The sequence below is a fragment of the Panicum virgatum genome, chromosome 9K, assembly GCF_016808335.1.
Source record: "Panicum virgatum strain AP13 chromosome 9K, P.virgatum_v5, whole genome shotgun sequence".
NCBI classification, from domain to species: domain Eukaryota; kingdom Viridiplantae; phylum Streptophyta; class Magnoliopsida; order Poales; family Poaceae; genus Panicum; species Panicum virgatum.
This window is the reverse complement of record NC_053144.1, coordinates 69,455,994-69,475,258: the sequence shown is the minus strand read 5'-3', so window position 1 is coordinate 69,475,258 and position 19,265 is coordinate 69,455,994. Positions and strand designations below refer to the sequence as shown.

At 49.0% G+C, this 19,265-nt stretch overlaps 2 protein-coding genes across 6 annotated transcripts; both read left to right on the top strand.

Moving 5' to 3' along the window:
* Positions 1–1,054: 1,054 nt before the first annotated feature.
* Positions 1,055–5,618, top strand: LOC120647477 (DUF21 domain-containing protein At5g52790-like). 5 transcript variants are annotated; one of them, XR_005664817.1, is made up of 12 exons: positions 1,056–1,478; positions 1,587–1,747; positions 1,841–1,954; positions 2,717–2,803; positions 3,155–3,294; positions 3,373–3,460; positions 3,623–3,696; positions 3,911–4,077; positions 4,226–4,447; positions 4,711–4,757; positions 4,847–5,072; positions 5,219–5,618. XR_005664817.1 is itself a non-coding variant. In XM_039924285.1 (12 exons), the coding sequence occupies exons 1-12, from the start codon at positions 1,301–1,303 to the stop codon at positions 5,264–5,266; spliced, it is 1,584 nt and encodes a 527-aa protein (XP_039780219.1). In that variant the 5' UTR covers positions 1,060–1,300; the 3' UTR covers positions 5,267–5,618. The 5 variants fall into 5 exon arrangements, 3 of the variants coding, with proteins under 3 accessions (XP_039780221.1, XP_039780219.1, XP_039780220.1); XM_039924285.1 differs by having other exon boundaries at positions 1,060–1,478; positions 4,194–4,447; XM_039924286.1 differs by having other exon boundaries at positions 1,060–1,478; positions 4,242–4,447; positions 5,219–5,508.
* A 9,026-nt stretch (positions 5,619–14,644) lies between these two features.
* On the top strand, positions 14,645–16,607 carry LOC120647476. The gene is made up of 2 exons (XM_039924284.1): positions 14,645–15,350; positions 16,198–16,607. Exons 1-2 carry the CDS (start codon positions 14,857–14,859, stop codon positions 16,373–16,375), a joined length of 672 nt encoding a protein of 223 aa, XP_039780218.1. The 5' UTR covers positions 14,645–14,856; the 3' UTR covers positions 16,376–16,607.
* The last annotated feature ends 2,658 nt before the right edge of the window (positions 16,608–19,265 follow it).

Genomic DNA, 19,265 nt, shown 5'->3' with positions numbered 1-19,265 from the left:
TACTATTTTATAGTATTAAATAAAATCTGTTTATAAATATTTTTTGACAGCTGAGTGCTTTTTCGCGAGACGAATCTAATGAGCCTAAGTAATTCATAATTTGCTACAGTAACCATTCGCTAATTATGGATTAGGATACCTCATTAGATTCGTCTCGCAGTTTAACCCCAGGGTTATGCAGTTAGTTTTATAATTAATATTTATTTAATACTTCTAAATACTAAAAAGTCCCTGGGATTTTTTTAAGTCTCCATTCCAAAACACTCCCTCAGTACGATGCTAGTACAAAATGTGAGTTGATAATTATGCATGCGTGTTACCTGTGATGGTAGTGTCAAAGCTTCAAAGTCATCGAGACACACATCCAATCCAAGCAGCCGTTTCGCAATTGAGCAACCACAATGACGGTGGTAATGGAGAGGAGAGTGCTAAAACCACGGCGGGCGAGCCCATGACTGCATGATGAGGCGCAGCAGATGATTCGTGACCGGACGCAGGCGAGCATACCACCCTACCGTCCGTTGGGGTAACGCTGGCGATGCGAGTCCAGAGAGACGTGCAGGGTATCCTCGCCCAGCGCAGCAGGAGGAGGGCAGGCCCCTGCCTGACGATTCACTCACTGGCAACTGGCAAGGCGCACGATCTCCTCCTCTGATGATTCACAAGCAAGCAAGCAGACAAGACAAGACAAGACAAGCAGAGCAACCTCCCGGCGGAGGTCACACACCCCCTCTCCTCGCCGGTTCGCCGGTTCCCGAGTTCCCGGGCGGGAGAAACCGATCGCTCCCTCCGCACTCCACGCAACATTGGCAGAGTCACGAGTCCACCACCAAGAACCAGGCAAGCAGCAGCAGCATCCGAGCTGGACTCGTTGCCGTTACCGGTTAGCCGCAACGGAATCGGAAAGCCACCCAAGCCAAAACGGCCGGCCGGCGCGCCCCCCACAATGACCCACCCAAGCCGACCCCCAGCCTGCCATTGCCATTCCATGCCATGCTTTGCCAGCCACTATAAAGCAGCAGGAGAAGGAGCCGGCTGCTCCAGCTTGGTAGGCCGCGCAGACCAGAGAGACCACGCAGAGCTCAGCTGCTGCCGGGGCAGCAGCACAGCAGGGACGGACACGGTTCCACAGTCCCACACACAAGTTACAACTACAACTACTCTACCGCTCCAGCTTCCCTCCGCAGAGCAGCCACCACCACCACAGAGCAACAAGCACCACTGCCCCCGGCGGCCCTCCCGTCCCCTGCCGAGACCATTAGACCAAGCAAGCTCCGCCTCCGGGTGGGAGGGATCGCCGATGCCCAGCCATGAGGCCTGCTGCGGCACCATGTTCTGGGTCTTCCTCACCGCCTGCGTGGGGCTCGTCATGTTCGCCGGCCTCATGTCGGGCCTCACCCTGGGGCTCATGTCGCTCAGCCTCGTCGACCTCGAGGTGCTCGCCAAGGCCGGCACACCAAAGGACAGGCTCAACGCCGGTAATAATACTATCCTCCTCTTCATTCCTCATCATCATCTCGCCCGCGCCACCGGCTTCTGATTCTAACTAATCTGTGTTTCCGTCCTTGCCCCTCCCGCGCGCGCAGCCAGGATCCTCCCCGTCGTCAAGAACCAGCACCTGCTCCTCTGCACGCTCCTCATCGGCAACTCGCTCGCCATGGAGGCGCTGCCCATATTCCTCGACACGCTCGTGCCCTCCTTCGTCGCCGTCCTCATCTCCGTCACGCTCATCCTTGCGTTTGGCGAGGTGACTCACCCATCCCTTGTGCCCTCAATTCCTTCCCCCCTTTTGCTCCCTCACTCATGAATTCAGCGCTTTGGATTGTCGCTGCCCCCGCAGATCATGCCGCAAGCCATCTGCACGCGCTACGGCCTCAGCGTGGGGGCCAAGGCCGCGCCGGTGGTCCGGATTCTTCTCATCCTCTTCTTCCCCGTCGCCTACCCGATCAGTAAGGTACGCGGCGCCTGATTTGTTCCTTTTGTTTGCACGAATTCGAGAGGGATTGGAGACCTGTGCTTGGTGGATGCCCAGACTGAAATTGGGATGGGACAGCACAGGTGGGCGGCCGCAAGTAGGAGACATATCGATCGCTAGATGCTTCATTATTTAATTTTGTCCCTCCCATGCTCGCCTAGTCATCCAAATTCCACGGGGTCTATTTAACCTCTTTCTTTTATGGAGTAATATAAATTGGAATGCGGATGCTGACTAATTCTGCACTTATTTAACAATAGCGTCCACCCAATGACACAATAAGAAGTAATTGGAGCTGTGAAGCAAGAACCATTGTCTTTAACTCCATGTCGCCCAACTAAATAAATGGAGATGCCTATATATGCCTACATCTAAATGTGGAATGTGTCTGACTCATCTAGGGCAAAGCAGTTTCAGTTACAAAATACTTTAATCACTTTTCTTGTTAACCTGACTGTTATCAATTAGCACTTCTACAAAATGTCATTTCTACAACATCAATTATTCTGTCTACAACATCAATTATTCTGTCTACAACATCAAGTAGCACTTCTACAACATCAATTATTCTGTCTAATTGTTAACTGAGCGTCGTGATTTAGCATTTCTACAAAATGTCAGAAACATATTTTGACCAAATAAGAAAGAAGAAGACAGCTAACTGCTTGTTGTGATGTATATGTATGTTTTACTTTCCCCTTTGCTGTATCTTATTTGATTCATGTAATTTTTCTTATTTAGTTGTTGGACTGGCTGTTGGGAAAGGGCCATTTCGCACTAATGAGAAGAGCTGAGCTAAAGACGCTAGTTGATATGCACGGCAATGAGGTTGGTATACACTTCCCTTCAAAGAGTTCATATCCAGTTTAATTTTTTTTTCTCATCTAGCTATTCAAATTCTTGCATTCACGTTGTGCTAATTTCTTTGTAACATGTAGACTATGCTGTTTGAATTATTGAGCTGATATTATTAATGCAGCTAGAAAATTATCTCTAAAGTTCCTGTTTTTTTATTCATTAGATCCTAGATAACATTTTTCATTATGTTGTAGCACCTTATACGAGTGTGAATTATACATTCCTATATCACCTCAATATTATCCTTTTCACTGCTTAATTTATTACTCACAAGAACTAGACCGTTACCATCTAACTCGTGTTTTGCTATTTTGTTGTTAGGCTGGGAAAGGTGGAGAGCTGACTCATGATGAAACCACTATCATTACAGGAGCTCTGGAGCTAACTCAGAAGATTGCAAAAGATGCCATGACTCCTATATCCGAAACATTCTCACTTGACATAAATGCTAAGCTGGACCTGTATGATTCTTGCGACTCAAACTATTTGCATTCTATGATTGTTACATGCTATTGATAGAGTTATTTTCCTCTCTGTAGGTATACGATGGGTATGATAATGACTAGAGGGCATAGTCGTGTTCCTATATACTCAGGAAGTCCAAGCAATATCATTGGGCTTATATTGGTGAGTGAGCTAAATTGGTTTTTACTTTTGAATAATATCTACCACTGCCCTGCTCTTTCGTTTTCCTGTTTTCCCATAGGAATCCTTAATGTCAATGAAATGAATGATTTGCAAATTTGCTATTCATTTGTTAATCAATAATAAAATCCCTTTTCATTTCAGGTAAAAAATTTGATTACTTGCCGAGCTGAGGATGAAGTGCCCATTCGAAATGTTACTATCAGAAAAATTCCAAGGTATCATCTGACCAGCACGTAGCTCCAGGGGTGACCATTAATTCTTTCTGATTTAAGCAATCTTATTTCGAGCGTAACTGCATAAGTACTCATTGTGTTCAATATGTTGTTCATAAAAATTTGGTTTGGATAAAATTGGTGCATCTCTTTCTCCTTAATCTACCCTGATTGTCTTCTAATTACCACAAAATGTTGCCACTGTTCTGTATATCAGGGTGGCTGATGATCTTCCTCTCTATGACATTCTAAATGAGTTCCAGAAAGGTCACAGCCACATGGCTGTGGTAGTTAAACGAACAAAGGAAGCAGGACCATCCACTGAAAAGCAAAAGAGCACTACTGCAGATTATAAAATAAACCCCAAAGATGCTCATGCTGATGGTACATGTCTTTTAATTTTTTTTCATAGTAATTTGACTGAGCATCACTTTTAATTGTGTGTGTTTCTGTGTATGCACTAGTAATCCATTAGCCCTTTGCAATCACATGTCTTTCAGGAAATGGTTGTGACTTATCTTTGGCTGATCAGTTGGAAGTACTTTCAGGTTCATCCTCTTTGTATGTTAGCACTGCTGGAAGTCGTAGAAATAACATAGAGAAGTATGGAGATGGACGCTCATATAATAAGAAATCAGAAAGGAAGCGGGAAAACATTCTTGATTTTAACACTGATCCACTTCCAAGCTATTCAATGGATGAGGAAGCAGTCGGAATAATCACGATGGAAGATGTCATGGAAGAATTGCTACAGGTTGGGCATATTGTTAATTGTGTTCTCACTGGTTTGCAACATGTATTCCCATTGTTCTATCATGCTTTCAAAACTATGCCTTAGATATGAGTGTTCTCCATATATCCTATGGAAACATCTTTTATATTTGCAACATTTTAGCCATCTTAGGTAATATTCTGCTAGGAGAGAAACTAGAAAAAAAAAATCAGAGTAGAACTTGAACCATGTTACATTGTTTGGCTTCTCTTAGATATTGGAAATTGACATGACTTTATTTGCAGGAAGAAATCTACGATGAAACAGATGAGTATGTTGATGTACATAACAAGTAAGTATCTCATTAATTGCTGCTTATTCTGAAGTCTGAATAGCTAGTCTAAAATCTATGGCATGACTCTTGGTTTCCTTGTTTTACAGGATAAAGATAAACATGTTACCCCCAGGCAAATCATTGTCACCTGCTATATCTCCTGGTGGTGGAACCCTATCTCAGGGGCTCAGGAAGACTCCTATGGCATCTCCACTCTCACCATACAACCATGGTAGCTCTGTTTTCCGTTCCCCAGTTCGGAACCATGGTCAGTCACCTGGGACTTTACCCACAATACTTTCTCCCAGGCAAAGTTCGCCAAATTCAAGTCAGGTGGGCATGCATTTTTATGTTACTAGACTTTTATGTGAAATATGTATTGTGCTGCAGATTTAAACTTTTTGATATTTTGAAAGAAGCCTTGAAGGTGATAGCTGATTAGTTTCAGCACCATGCTCATTAGTCTTGCTTCTTTGTAGGATTCAAGAAATTCCAATGGTAAACATAAAAAGGCTGGTGAGAGCTAACAGCCCAGAACGAAGGCCTTCATCTCCGATTAAGGTCTTGTCTCAAGATGGGATGATCGAATTATGACTTTACTAGTGTAGAACTAAGCTGTGAGTATAGAAGCACAGCGCTCTTTTATGGATATTGGTCCTTATTTATTGATTGCTTGCCTGTACATATGTGCTTCAGCATATGGGCCTCGGTATGGACTTCTCAATATGTATCGTAGCAGTATTCCTAAGGACTTGTTGGTTCCTCTCTTTTTTTTGGTCGCCTTGTAGTTACCTGGGGAACCCCCCCCCCCCCCCCCCCCCCCCCCCAAGCGTGGGACTTCATATATTTAAGCAAACATCACCTGATTTTGCCACTTTCTGATCCCTGCCCCCATTATGCAAGCGTTCCCCTGAATCCATTGTGCTATGGAGAATTGTGATGAGTCGTGTGTGTGGATGCAATACAAATATACAATGTTATGTTTCTCAGCTGGCTTCACAATGTATATACGAAACAATAATGCAGATGTCATTTTGCAGAACACACCAAACTAGTGATCAAGCTGTGCTGGAAATCCATATGGCTTTGTGCATAATAATAGGGTTGGTCAATGACTCAATGGTTGGTGTGTCAGCATCAATAGAACGATCAAAGTATTCCAGTGGCAGGGAGCTCCTGGTCCTCCGCGACATGTCTGCTATGTTTGTGCCCAGGTAATGAGCGATGCAATCTCACCAAGTAGCTAGGCAGGTGTGATCTGCTGACCATTAGTTGAGTGGTATTGGGCACGATGTGAGACTAACCATAGAAAAAATGTGCACGAACGAGCGAGCTCCCGCTGTTGATAGGGCGATGAGGAACGGCCACTGGAGGCTTGCACTGCATCAGAGTTGGACCGTCCGGCCAAACGGCTGCTAGCGTGGGGCACTAACGACCACCACGAGTCCACGACGTACTACTACCGAGGGACCGAAGCCGGCGACAAAAGAGGGGTGAATGGGAGCCGATCAAAATTTCTTCGAAATTTAAAACGTCGGTCTCTGTCCCAAAATCACCGCAAGCCCTCGAACCTAGGTCAGCGAGAATAGCTATAGAAAAGCTATCTCGAAGCAAAAGACCCAAGTCGCAGCACGGAAGCAAAAGCGAGAGAAACTTCTCAAACCGCAGCGCATCACACACAGACCGGTCTGACCGGTGAACTGGACCGGTCTGACCGGTCGGGCAATTCAAAACCAGACTGACCGGTCTAGCCCACCGGTCTGACTGGTGTCGTCCAGAAAACCCGCAAACAAACTTTCAAACCACGAATCTCGAGCAAACAAAGTCCAAATCCAACCAAACTAGGAGGAAAGCTTCGTAACTACCCCGTGAACATATCCCCAAAAGATCTCACCCAAAAGATTCACGGATCGAGAGAAATCGAGGAAAGATCAAAGAGGATTGGGGTTTTCTCAAGAACACAAAATCGCCAATTCGTGAGAACCCATGATTCCAAGGAGTTTGGCACTAGGCTATATGTATAGGAATCGTTCCAAATAGTTCATCAAACCACGAAATCAAGGGTTGTTCTCCTCCAAATAAGAAACACACCAAAAGAGGAGAATTGAACCCAAAACGCAAGAGAAAAGGGGAGGACGAGATGCTCAGCACACACAAGTGAATCTCAAACAAATTTCATTCATTAAACACAGAGGAATTCACCTATACAAAGGCTAGAGCCATCCGCCCATCATCCACCCTCTAGATTGGAGAGAAAAGCTATAATCTAAACTCTCTTTGCGTTGGAGACCTTGGCCCTAACCTGAGCAGGGGGAAGGAAAAACCGAAAAGGACTCAAGAGACTCAAAAACCTCCACCTGGAGAAGGAGGGGCTTTTATACCCGGCTGCTGCGGCCAGACCGGTCAGACCGGTCGGGTCTGCAGCAGCCCGCTGCACAGACTCGATCGACGGCGGAGCTTCTTTCTTCACGTCTCCACGTCGTGGCCCTAGACGCCGTTCCCGCCTCGGCCTTCTGATGGCCCTAGACGCCGCCCGACGCCCGTCACCTCCTCGCCCGCAGCGAGGCCCTAGACGCCGTCGACGCCCGTCGCCTCCGTCAGTCCCGAGACCGACGCCCGTGTCTCCACGACTTGGCGTATTCAACCGCCGTCCGCCTCCTTGGTTTTGTGGCGCAAACCAAGAAACCCGCCTTCAGTCGCCGCTTGTGCCCTCGATACAGGAGTGGACGCCACAGCTGCCGCCCGGCCCGAGCTCCTCTGCGGCAACTTTCCGTCGACATTCGACGCCCGTGTACCTGCAATCCAAAGACCAAGCGCACGATCACACCGCACGGTTGACAATTCACTCATCACAGGCAGGATAGAGTACTCTCGTTCCTCAATCTCCCCCTTGATGAGTGCATTGTCAACACACCACCTGAAAACAGAGAAGTGATAAAAAGAAGCAGAAAGGGAAGAACTCAAGCAAGTGACACAAAGCTCAGAAAGGCAAAACCAGTCACTTACTCAAGCACAGATCGATCCCCTAAGACAAGGGCAACAGCTTGATGCAATCGATCAAAAGCCAAAACATGCTCGACGCAGTCATGCTGGAAGTGGAAGGAAAGCGAGGAAAACCAGGAGCCAAAAACAAAGTAGAAACTCCCCAAGCAAAGCTTTTCCCTCTCACAAGTGCAACTCTCCCAAAATAATGCACTCTCAGAGCCCTGTGCACAACAAGTTTTTCAAAAATCAAACAAGTCTCCCCCTTGTTCGATCACTTCTCTCAAAAATTCTCCCCCTTGTTGGCACATGCACACATCAAGTCTAAAAAGACCTAAAGCTCCCCCCTGAAGCTGAAACTCCCCCTGAACAGATGCTATGCAATGAATGCAATGCATGAGGTGTAAGTGAAAGCATTCAGGGATACAATGATATGAGCAACATCAAGTCACAAGCACGTGTGCATCCATAAACAAGACCTGCATCTAGCTCAACAGGGTATATCAAATCAGTCTAGAGCTAGGCAAGTCAGTTTAGGAGAAATAAACGCATCACCCATGATCTAGCACTAACAAGTAGGAAATGGAAAGCAGTGATAATCATACTCATACAGGTGAGCCAAACTAGCCAAAACAAATTGCAAAACATTTATTTTTTCGATCAAATTTATATCAAGCAATTTTTAATGCCAGGGGTTGGAAGCTTGTCATGCTTTACTTAGCAACGAGGCCAAGCATATGCCAAAGACAATCAGAAGCTTAAGACACTCGTTTCAATCATGCACAGCCTTGCCCGGGTTCTCACAAGTGCAAAGTGAGCCGTCCCGAAAACTCGATCAGTGCGACAAGCAATCCCACTTGGATCTTTTCAAACCATTTCCAGTGCAGTTCAAGCAATTTTATCAAATTTAGATCATTTCAAGTATGAATTGCTGAACGAAAGGCCACACTAGCATGAATAAGATAGCAAAGCATATCAACACACCCTAACATGCTAGTAACCAAGACAGGGTGATCATGTTTTCAGATTTTCAAAACAAAATAGCTTAACTCAGATGATGTCATATACACAATGGAGCAAGCTATACATGATCAAGTTTATCAACTCACACTAGCAGGCACTAGAAGATCATAGCAATATATACAAGAATGCTAGTGCAAGTGAGACAATGCAAAATGCAAACATGTACAATGTATATGCACAATGCAACTACCAAACCTAGAAAACAAAGAGAAGCAAATAAAACCTACAAAGCTAACCAAAGAAAAGTCAGCGATCAAAAAGGGTAACAAACCCCAAGCTCCCCTCGCAAGCGAGCAAAGGTGTCCTGCTCAAGCGGTTTGGTGAGAATATCTGCGGTTTGCCTCTCTGAAGGGACATGGACCAAGTCTATGTGGCCTCTCTCATAGTTATCTCTCAGGAAATGGAACCGGATATCTATGTGTTTGGTTCTAGAGTGTAGGACAGGGTTCTTTGCAATGCTAATGGCTGACATGTTGTCTACAAAGATGTGAACCCTACCAAAACTCAATTCATAATCCTGCAAGGTTTGTTTCATCCAAAGGATCTGGGAGCAGCAGCTAGCAGTGGCAACGTGCTCAGCTTCTGTGGAAGAAAGCGCTACGCTAGCCTGCTTGCAAGAGGACCAAGACACCAAAGATGTACCGAGAAATTGACAAGTGCCGGATGTCGACTTGCGATCCAATCGACACCCACCGAAATCGGCATCAGAAAAGCCCACCAAAACCAGAGAAGAATCTGCAGAATACCAAAGACCAAATTCAGGGGTGAATTTCAGATACCTGAAGATGCGTTTCACCACCTGCCTGTGGGAGGTGCGCGGAGAAGCCTGGTACTGCGCACAAAGGTCGACGCCGAACTGAATGTCCGGCCGCGTCGCCGTCAGGTACAGGAGAGAGCCGATCATGCTCCTGTACTCCTTCTGGTCCACCGCCTCGCCGTCCAAGTCCTCATCAAGCGCCGTTGAAGTGCTGATCGGAGTCGGCTGAGGTGACAAGTCACTCATGTCGAACTTTCGCAGCAAGTCCCTGGTGTACTTGGCTTGATGGACGAACGTGCCCTGAGGAGTTTGCTTGATCTGCAGCCCGAGGAAGAACTGCAGCTCACCCATCATGCTCATCTCGAACTCCCTGGACATCTGCTCAGAAAACTTGGAGACAAGAGCATGAGAAGAGCCACCAAAGATAATATAATCCACGTATATCTGAACTAACAAAAAATCAGTGCCAGAACAGCAGGGAGCGTGTCGAGGGTATTCCTCAGCTCATTGGGCTTTGGTACCCAAACCTGCTTCTGTGGAGGTGCTTTTTGTGGTTCTTTCAGCACACCATCCACAGGGTCAACAAGCGAAAGCTGCGTGTTCGTGCTAGCAGTGTTTCCAGCAGCCTTGCCAATCTTACCGTACAACCTGTCAAAATCTGACTTCGTGTATGTGTAACCGACTCCAAACTCATCACCACGCTTGAACTGCTTAATCATCATGCCCAACTGCGAATCACTGCTAGAAACTCAACTCAAAATCGCCCTAAGATAGGTATTCTCATTCTCCAAGTTGGCTTTCTCTACCGCAAGACTATCCAGATCAGCAATCAAATCAGGGCACACAGAGCAATCAATAGGTGGGCTAGACTCTACGACCTTAGTCTTCCCAAAAGACTTGATCAAAGCGTTCTTCTCATCTAGCTCCGACCTTAGCGTGGGACAAAATTTACAAGCACCAAGCAAAACTGGCCTAGACTTCATCTCCTCTAGCTCGCACACAACAGTAGCAAACTTGGACTGCAACGAAGCTAGATCGGACTTAAAGATAGGACACTCATCACATTCAAGCACATCGCTAACAATAGGAGCGTCCTTAACCAGTTCTAGTTCATGCTTGGCCTTAGCGAGCTCATGAGACACGTCAGCAAGCGAAGTCTTAGCAACATCTAAGTTCGCGACGTTCTTATCATGTTTGGCACGGAGAGCAACAAGATCGTTCATGTGAGATATGCAGCCAGCGCACTCATCCTCACTAGATTTCTCCCTAGCACAAGCTAGCTCAGCCCTAAGCTTTCTACGCTCTCTAGCTGCTTCCTTAAGCAGCCTTTTTTGGTTGTCGAGAGCGGCGTACAACTCCCTAACCTCTGTATCTAGCAGGTCAATCGTGGAGTTTACCTCTGAATCACTCTCGGATCCAGGAGAAGAGTCGGCGTGCGTCGGTGTAGCATGTCCACCCGAAGACGCACGAGCACCATCGGCTTCACCAGCCATGGTGCAAAAGCTCTTGCGCCGACCGGCCGCCAAGCAAAGGCCGATGAAGCCGGTGGCTTCCTTGTCCCGCTTCTTCTTCTTCTTGTCGTCGTTGTCGGAGGTCGGTGAAGAAGAGCGGTCGGTGTCAGAGCTCTTGTCGAGGTCGCTGAGGTGCGCCAAGAAGGCCTTCTCCCGCTTCTTGGCCTTGTACTAGAAGCGCTTCTTGAGCGACTCCTTGTCGAAGCGTCCTCCCAAGTCACGACTGCGGTGCTTGTGGTGCCGACGCTCCTTGTTGTAGCCTCCCTCGTCGCGGTCGCGGTGGCGGTAGTAGTCGAAGTGGTTGTTCTGGCCACCGCCGGACTTCTTGGGGCAATCGGCGATGAAGTGGTTCAAATCGCCGCAGTTGTAGCACCCGGGTTCTTCTTCCTCTGCCTGTTGTGGTAGACGCGCTAGAACTTGCTGATGAGGAGGCACAAGTCGTCGTCGCACAGCGTCTCCAGCTGCTCATCTGTAACAGAAGGCAAAGAGGCAAGAGAAAAGCCAAGAGCAGAGTTAGCGTTAGAGCTCGATCCACCGGGGCCAGTCACAAGAGCAACGCTCTTGGAAGGAGGGGCACCATTGGGCTTGGCTCGTGTCTGGTTATCCACCTCTGTGGCCTTGAGCTTGCTGAAAAACTCGTTCACCGTCAGAGTCTCATAGCCAGCAGACTCAATGATGATGTTCACCTTGAGATCCCACACAGAGCGGTCAAGTGCGTAGAGCAACTTGAGAGCCTTCTCGTGCTCTGTGTACTCAAGGGCATCAACAAATCTGTTCGCATTGACTTTGTTCACAATCGACTGAAAACGACTGAACATCAAGTCAATGCTCTCACCCAGCACCTATGTGAAGTTCTCGTATTCACGCCGGTGAGTCTCGAACAGTCTGGCCTTCACCTGAGGTGTGCCCTCGTGGTAGTTCTCAAGACACGTCCAAATCTTGTTGGCTTCCTGAAAACCCTGGACGCGTGAGAACTCCGCACGAGAAACGCCAGCAAACAAGGCATTGACAGCCTTGGCGTTAGCTTCGTGCTCAGTCACTTGGAGAGGAGTGACCGGAGCGGCAAGCACCACGTAAGCCTGGTTCTTGGTAATATCCCAGATCTCGGCTCCCATGCTCTGCAAGAAGGCTCTCATGTAAACCTTCCAGTAGGCTTAGTCCTCGCCGGAAAACACCGGGATCTTCCCAAGACTCGTTATGGTCGCCAAGTGGTTTTCGAACCGGTTAAGGTATTGAAAACCTCAACCAAGCTCTGATACCAATTGAGGGACCGAAGCCGGCGACCAGAGGGGAGGTGAATTTGAGCCGATCAAAATTTCTTCGAAATTTGAAACATCGGCCTATGTCCCAAAATCACCGCAAGCCCTCGAACCTAGGTCAGCGAGAATAGCTATAGAAAAGTTATCTTAAAGCAAAAGACCCAGGTCGCAGCACGGAAGCAAAAGCGAGAGAAACTTCTCAAACCGCAGTGCATCACACACAGACCGGTCTGACCGGTCGAGCAATTCAAAACCAGACTGACCGGTCTGACCGGTCTAGCCCACCGGTCTGACCGGTGTCGTCTAGAAAACCCGCAAACAAATCTTCAAACCACGAATCTCGAGCAAACGAAGTCCAAATCCAACCAAACTTGGAGGAAAGCTTCGTAACTACCCCGTGAACATATCCCCAAAAGATCTCACCCAAAAGATTCACGGATCGAGAGAAATCGAGGAAAGATCAAAGAGGATTGGGGTTTTCTAAAGAACACAAAATCGCCAATTCGTGAGAACCCATGATTCCAAGGAGTTTGGCACTAGGCTATATGCATAGGAACCGTTCCAAAGAGTTCATCAAACCACGAAATCAAGGGTTGTTCTCCTCCAAACAAGAAACACACCAAAAGAGGAGAATTGAACCCAAAACGCAAGAGAAAAAGGGAGGACGAGATGCTCAGCACACACAAGTGAATCTCAAACAAATTTCATTCATTAAACATAGAGGAATTCACCTATACAAAGGCTAGAGCCATCCGCCCATCATCCACCTCTAGATTGGAGAGAAAAGCTATAATCTAAACTCTCTTTGCGTTGGAGACCTTGGCCCTAACCTGAGCAGGGGGAAGGGGGAAGGAAAAACCGAAAAGGACTCAAGAGACTCAAAAACCTCCACCTGGAGAAGGGGGGGCTTTTATACCCGGCTGCTGCGGCCAGACCGGTCCAGGGGACCGGTCAGACCGGTCGGGTCTGCAGCAACCCGCTGCACAGACTCGATCGACGGCGGAGCTTCTTTCTTCGACTTGAAGTCTTTCCTGTGATACCGCCACGTCGACAAAGTTCCGGTCCGCGGTTTTGGAGGGTCCGCGAGACCCGGGTAGGTGGCCGGTTTTGAGAAAACTGCCAAAACCTCACGCGCGGGAAGATTCTCGCCTCCACGCCGTGGCCCTAGACGCCGTTCCCGCCTCGGCCTTCTGACGGCCCTAGACGCCGCCCGACGTCCGTCACCTCCTCGCCCGCAGCGAGGCCCTAGACGCCGTCGACGCCCGTCGCCTCCGTCAGTCCCGAGACCGACGCCCGTGTCTCCACGACTTGGCGTCTTCAACCGTCGTCCGCCTCCTTGGTTTTGTGGCGCAAACCAAAAAACCCGCCTTCAGTCGCCGCTTGTGCCCTCGATTCAGGAGTGGACGCCACAGCTGCCGCCCGGCCCGAGGTCCTCCGCGGCAACTCTCCGTCGACACTCGATGCCCGTGTACCTGCAATCCAAAGACCAAGCGCACGATCACACCGCACAGTTGACAATTCACTCATCACAAACAGGATAGAGTACTCTCGTTTCTCAACTACCTGTGATGTGATGATGGAAAACCAGGACGATCAAACAGAGTAACAGACTTGTATTGACCACTGTTGGTTGTGTTGTACTACCACCGTGCCGTGGAAGTCCTTGGTTCAATGGGGTGGGTGCAGCTCTGCTCACTGGCTGACTGCAACCGCGGCGGATCCGCGTTGCCGAGGGCCGGCCAGGCGCTCGCCGGACTGGCCAGCCTATCCGCATCAGTCAGTCACCCAGTCAGTCACCCAATCTTCTAGACTAGTTGTGTGCTTGCGACCGAAGGCATGCGCGGATGCTCTAACACCGTCGCACGCTCGCCTTCTAGTTGTGTTCTAAGGCTGTTTAGTTCCCACTCCATAAATCTCGTAAACGTAAAAAAAACATCACATCGAATATTTCGACACATGCATTGAGTACTAAATAAAGTCTATTTACAAAACTTTTTGCATGGATGGGCTGTAAATCGCGAGACGAATCTAATAAGCCTACTTAATCCATGATTTGCAACAGTGATGCTACAGTACCCATCTGCTAACTATTAATTAATCATGGATTAATTAGCATCATTATATTCGTCTCGCGATTTACAACACATCATCATTAGATTCGTCTCGCGATTTACAACCCATCTGTACAAAAGTTTTGTAAATAAACTTTATTTAGTACTTCAAATTAACAAGATTCTATCGCAAATTTTTTTTTGCAAAACATCTAAACACGGCCTAATTCTAGATTGCAAAACATCTATAGTTCTAGATTGGAACAGCGCCACACCACGAAAAGGTCTCGTCAAAAATCTGGGCTCTGGACTGGACGGGTGCGCCTGCTCTGCCTGCCGTGTCCCGAGGGTTACACCCGCCCGTCCAAGTCGCCGGGTCGTCGCGCCGCGCATCCGCCACCACCACCGCCACCACTCGAGCCCTTGTTATATCGCGGCAGAGCCACGACTCCAGCGGCAGATCCCCCCAAACGCACAGGCACAGCTCCACGCGGCCCGCTCGATCACTAGGAGCAGGAGCAGGAGGCAGCAGCCATGCTCCAGGCCAGCTCGGAGCGGGCGTCGGCGGCGAGGCTGTGGGTGCCGGGGATGATCCCGGGGCCGATGGACACGGTGTCGGCGAGGGCGCAGGAGATCGCGAGGCGGCGGGAGGAGATGCTGGGGATGCTGCACGACCTCCCCGAGTCCGAGTACGAGCTCTCGCTCACCGACCTCGTCGAGAAGGCCGGGGGCGAAGTAGAAGCCGCCGCGCCGCCGTCCGAGGGGAGGGATGAGCAGCCGGACCTGGTCGCGCGATCGGCGTCCGGCAGGCCGCCGGCGGGGAGGCCGGACCGGCGGGCGCCCGCGCGGCGGCGGACGGACAGCGGGGGCGTGGCCGGGAGCAGCTTCCGCAGCAGCAGCGACGGCGTCCTTCTCAACTTCTACATGCCGCGATCGCTCACCCGGAGCTTCACCGCGCCGCGCCCCAGCCGGACGCCGTCCTTCTCCGGCGGCCGGACCCCCAGCGTCGCCTCCGAGTGCAACAAGAGGTACGTAATCGATCAATCATCTCATCCCCAAACCTTCCGAGAACAAACAATCATCTCCCCACAGCGCATAGTCCCATAGCCTCATAGAACTTGATCCATCCGTTAATTTGTTTCCAAAATATAGCATGAAGGAGAAATTCATATATGTTTGCTTTTTATAAAGAGAGAGAAAAAATTCATATATTCGGCTTTTCAAAAAGAGACAAGTTCATCATAAAGTAAATTGAGCAATTTAATTTTGATATACTACTGGCAAGTCATATTCATGTAGCATAGGTCCCATCAAATCCGTGCGTTGAAATTTTGCACAAACCACAGCTGAGTAATCCAAGGCCGGCACGACATTTCCAAGGGAAGCACGCCTTAGTCGTCTTCTACATACAAATGGTCGTAGCTGAGGTGCTGCCGACCAAGGCTTCAATCTGATTCCTGTCACTGTGCAGACACTTCATTAGTTAGTGTCCTATTCCTATAATTAATTTGCATCGCAGCCCAGCCATTAGTTGTACTATACTTATGCGCTAATACTAGCTACTGGCAGCATGCTCGAGTAGTATCATCATGCACCTATCAAGTAGATAGGCACTGGAGGCTGACGGAGACGGCCTGTGAAAACGACCCATTATGCTAAAGCACAGAGGGTTACCACGCAACCACATGTTGGAACTCTCCTGTTTGTTTGGTAACCACGTACAGTCAAGTGCGTGGCCGTGGCTCGATTATTATCTTTGCTGTTTGCTGTGATGGTTGTTTTTCGTACAACTTAGAATTTTCTTTCCGGAATTTGTTTGCTGTGATATGATTAATCGTAACCGAATGTGCCTTGCGGTTGGTGGTGGTGGTGCAGGGAGAGGGACCGGGACGCCGAGACCGTCAAGTGCTGGTCGTTGCTGTGGGATCGGCGGTGGTGCAAGTCCAACCGGCGGGACCCGGGCGCGCCGCCCGGCGAGTCCACCATGCGCGCCGCGTCGGCCGCAATCCTCAAAGCGGCCAAGCACTCCGCCGCTTCACCAGCCAAAGTCTGAGCAGCGGGCCGATGCCTGCTTAGTATTTTTTGTTTCTGTTGCAGGCTTGCAGCTCTGTACATATGCTTTTTTTTAAGAAAAAGTACATATGCTTTTGTCTGTGATATACTGGTACGATTTCTTTAGCTTGCACCAGTATAGCCGTGTTCACTTCGGATTGTGCGTGTAGAACAGAAACTTGGCCTTCCCCAGGCCGCCAAGCGCTCGACTGAAAACAAATTGGGGAATCCAATTACGAATACTGTGCAGGCGTGCACCTTGTCAGACAGAGCACTGTGCTTGATATATATTCTACAAACAAGGAAATAGTAGAGCGTTCTTCTTACAGATGATGCACAAAAGGGTATTTCTTCCCATGTCATTGTAAAATGTCCAGTCCGCTTCAAAGAAAACGTCCCTTCAAAAAAATGTTCAATCCGCTTCCAAATGTAATGCAGCATCACGACATCTAACCTATGCTCATCTACCCCCGTCAAGCAGAACTGCACTTCTAATCAAAACCTTAGAATCTCGTCTTGACGGAAATTTCTCTACACAACAGCACCGCTCACACATAAACCAGAGTACCAGATTTTTTTTTCGAGAATACGCAGGAGAGCTGCGTATCATTGCATTAAGAAGAAAAGAAATGAGTTTTTTTACAACGCGGGCCATAAGGGGCGCACGCACACCTCAACCAGCAAAAATAAGACTATACGGCATTACAATACAACCGAGAGGCTCATGAAAAAGCAGCCTAGCCAGGAACAAAGCTACTCGTTCTCAACTGGTGAGGCCAACCTACCCCCGCAAGCTTGCTTGCACCAGCTCGAATCCAATTGCTTCCCTCTTCGAGAATTCCTTGAACAAGCTGACTCAAGCTCTGCTGGGTGCCATTAAAGACCCTGGCATTGCGCTCTTTCCAAATTATCCAAGACACTAGCATTACAGCAGTGTCTAGCCCCTTCTTATGTTCTTTCGACAGCCCTTGCCGCAGGAGGAGCCACCACTCCAAAAAGTTGAGGCCGGCAGGAGACGGCGAGTTTTGGATCCCAAGAACCGAGAGCAGGGTATGCCAAACCTGCCGGGTAAAGCTGCAGGTGCAGAGCAGATGGTCAGCCGTCTCATCTTCTTGGTCGCACAGCCGGCACGTTGCATCGCTCGTCAGCCCACGATGGCGTCTCCTGTCCGAGGTCCAGATGCGCTGTCTGACTGCCAACCACATAAAGAATTTCACCTTCTGTGGCGCCCAAGTTTTCCAAATCGGCTTTGCTCCCTCAAAGTGGATGGTGCCTTAGAAAAACGCTAGGTAAGCTGATCGGGCAGAATAAGCAGCATCTGTAGTCCACTTCCACCTGATGATGTCCTCGACCCCCACCCTCAGCTCAACTGCTTCAACGATTTGCCAGAGGATAAGGTACTCAGAAAGTGATTGAGCTGTGAGGGTCCCTGTAATGTCCTGAATCCAGCGCTTGTCGCTTAGCACATCCGCCACTGTCCTTGAGTTCCTGAACCTCGGTCTGACGAGGTTGCAAAGTCCAGGCGCGATTAGACAGGGTGAGTTCTGGCCGAGCCAATGATCTGACCAGAACAAAGTGAGGCAGCCATCTCCAATTTCGATGTCAATAGAGGCATTGAACATTGCTTTTACCTCAGGATCATTACCGAAGTCAAGGCTCAAGTTTTTCCAAGGTCTGTTAGCATCAGTCCGTTTGAGCCAAATCCATCTTAGCCGCAGGGCGTAGGCAGCAAACCGGAGGTTGACAACTCCCAAACCTCCGAGTTCTGTCGGCAAACAGACAATCGGCCAAGCAACCAGGCACTGACCTCCAGTTGCTTTTTCCTTGCCGGCCCAGAGAAAACCGCGCCTCCTCTTGTCGATTTCCTGGACAACCCAATCTGGGACCTTGAGTGAGATCAGAGTGTGCACACAAGCAGCGGACATCGTGACCTTCACCAAAGTTAGCCGCCCTGCTTTGTTCATCAGTGATGCCTTCCAAGTCGGAATGTATGCAGCAACGCGATCCACTAAGGGCTGCAGGTGTGATTTGCGCAGCCGTCAAATGGTGAGAGGGAGACCGAGATACCTTATAGGAAAGCTAGATATCCCAGCCGGGAGTAGGCTGCCAGCCAGTGCAACGTCGCTATCGCTGCACGCTATGGGAGCGATCAGGCTCTTCTGCAGGTTTGTGTGTAGACCAGATGCTTCTCCAAACAAGGCCAGAACGTCCCTCGTGGTGATCAAATCTTGTGCAGTTGGGGAGATGAAGAGCACAACATCATCAGCATAGAGAGAGCATTGGTGCTGAATGACCTGATTTGCTGGTGGGACCAGGACATCAAGTGCCGCTGCTTTCATGAAAAGGCGCTGAAGCATCTCCATCACGAGAATGAAGAGCAAAGGTGAAAGCGGATCGCCTTGCCGCAAACCCCACGCATTGCAAATCAGCCTCCCTGGATCGCCATTTAGTATGACTCTTGTCGAAGCAGTTGAGACGAGGGAGGCGATCCAGTCTCTCCAACGTGTGCCAAATCCCAAACATTGCAGAACCTGCAGCAGGAATGGCCATGACATGGTGTCGAACGCCTTGGAGATGTCAAGCTTCAACAAAAGGGTCGGCTTCCGCTTCCTGTGCAGCAATCGTGCCGCTTGTTCCATAAATTTGAAGTTGTCATGAATGGAACGCCTCTTGATGAAAGCACTCTGGTTAACCCCCACCAGATTGTCTAGCTCAGGTGCCAATATGTTGGCCAGGCACTTGGCGGCCAGTTTAGCAAAATTGTGGATCAAGCTAATTGGCCGGTAGTCACTTGGCCGCTTCGGGTCTTGGCACTTTGGCAGAAGAGTGATCAGGGCCCCATTCAGCCGCTGCAGTTGCGTCCTGTTGGTGAGGTAGAAAGCTCCGAACGC

Excerpts from the sequence above, each read along its gene's own strand:
- LOC120647477 (XM_039924285.1), top strand. The coding sequence starts at position 1,301 with ATGCCCAGCCATGAGGCCTGCTGCGGCACCATGTTCTGGGTCTTCCTC. Across the intron at positions 3,295-3,372 it reads ATAAATGCTAAGCTGGACCT|GTATACGATGGGTATGATAA; the intron begins GTATGATTCTTG and ends TCCTCTCTGTAG. Across the intron at positions 3,697-3,910 it reads ACTATCAGAAAAATTCCAAG|GGTGGCTGATGATCTTCCTC; the intron begins GTATCATCTGAC and ends TCTGTATATCAG.
- LOC120647476 (XM_039924284.1), top strand. The coding sequence starts at position 14,857 with ATGCTCCAGGCCAGCTCGGAGCGGGCGTCGGCGGCGAGGCTGTGGGTG. Across the intron at positions 15,351-16,197 it reads GCCTCCGAGTGCAACAAGAG|GGAGAGGGACCGGGACGCCG; the intron begins GTACGTAATCGA and ends GTGGTGGTGCAG.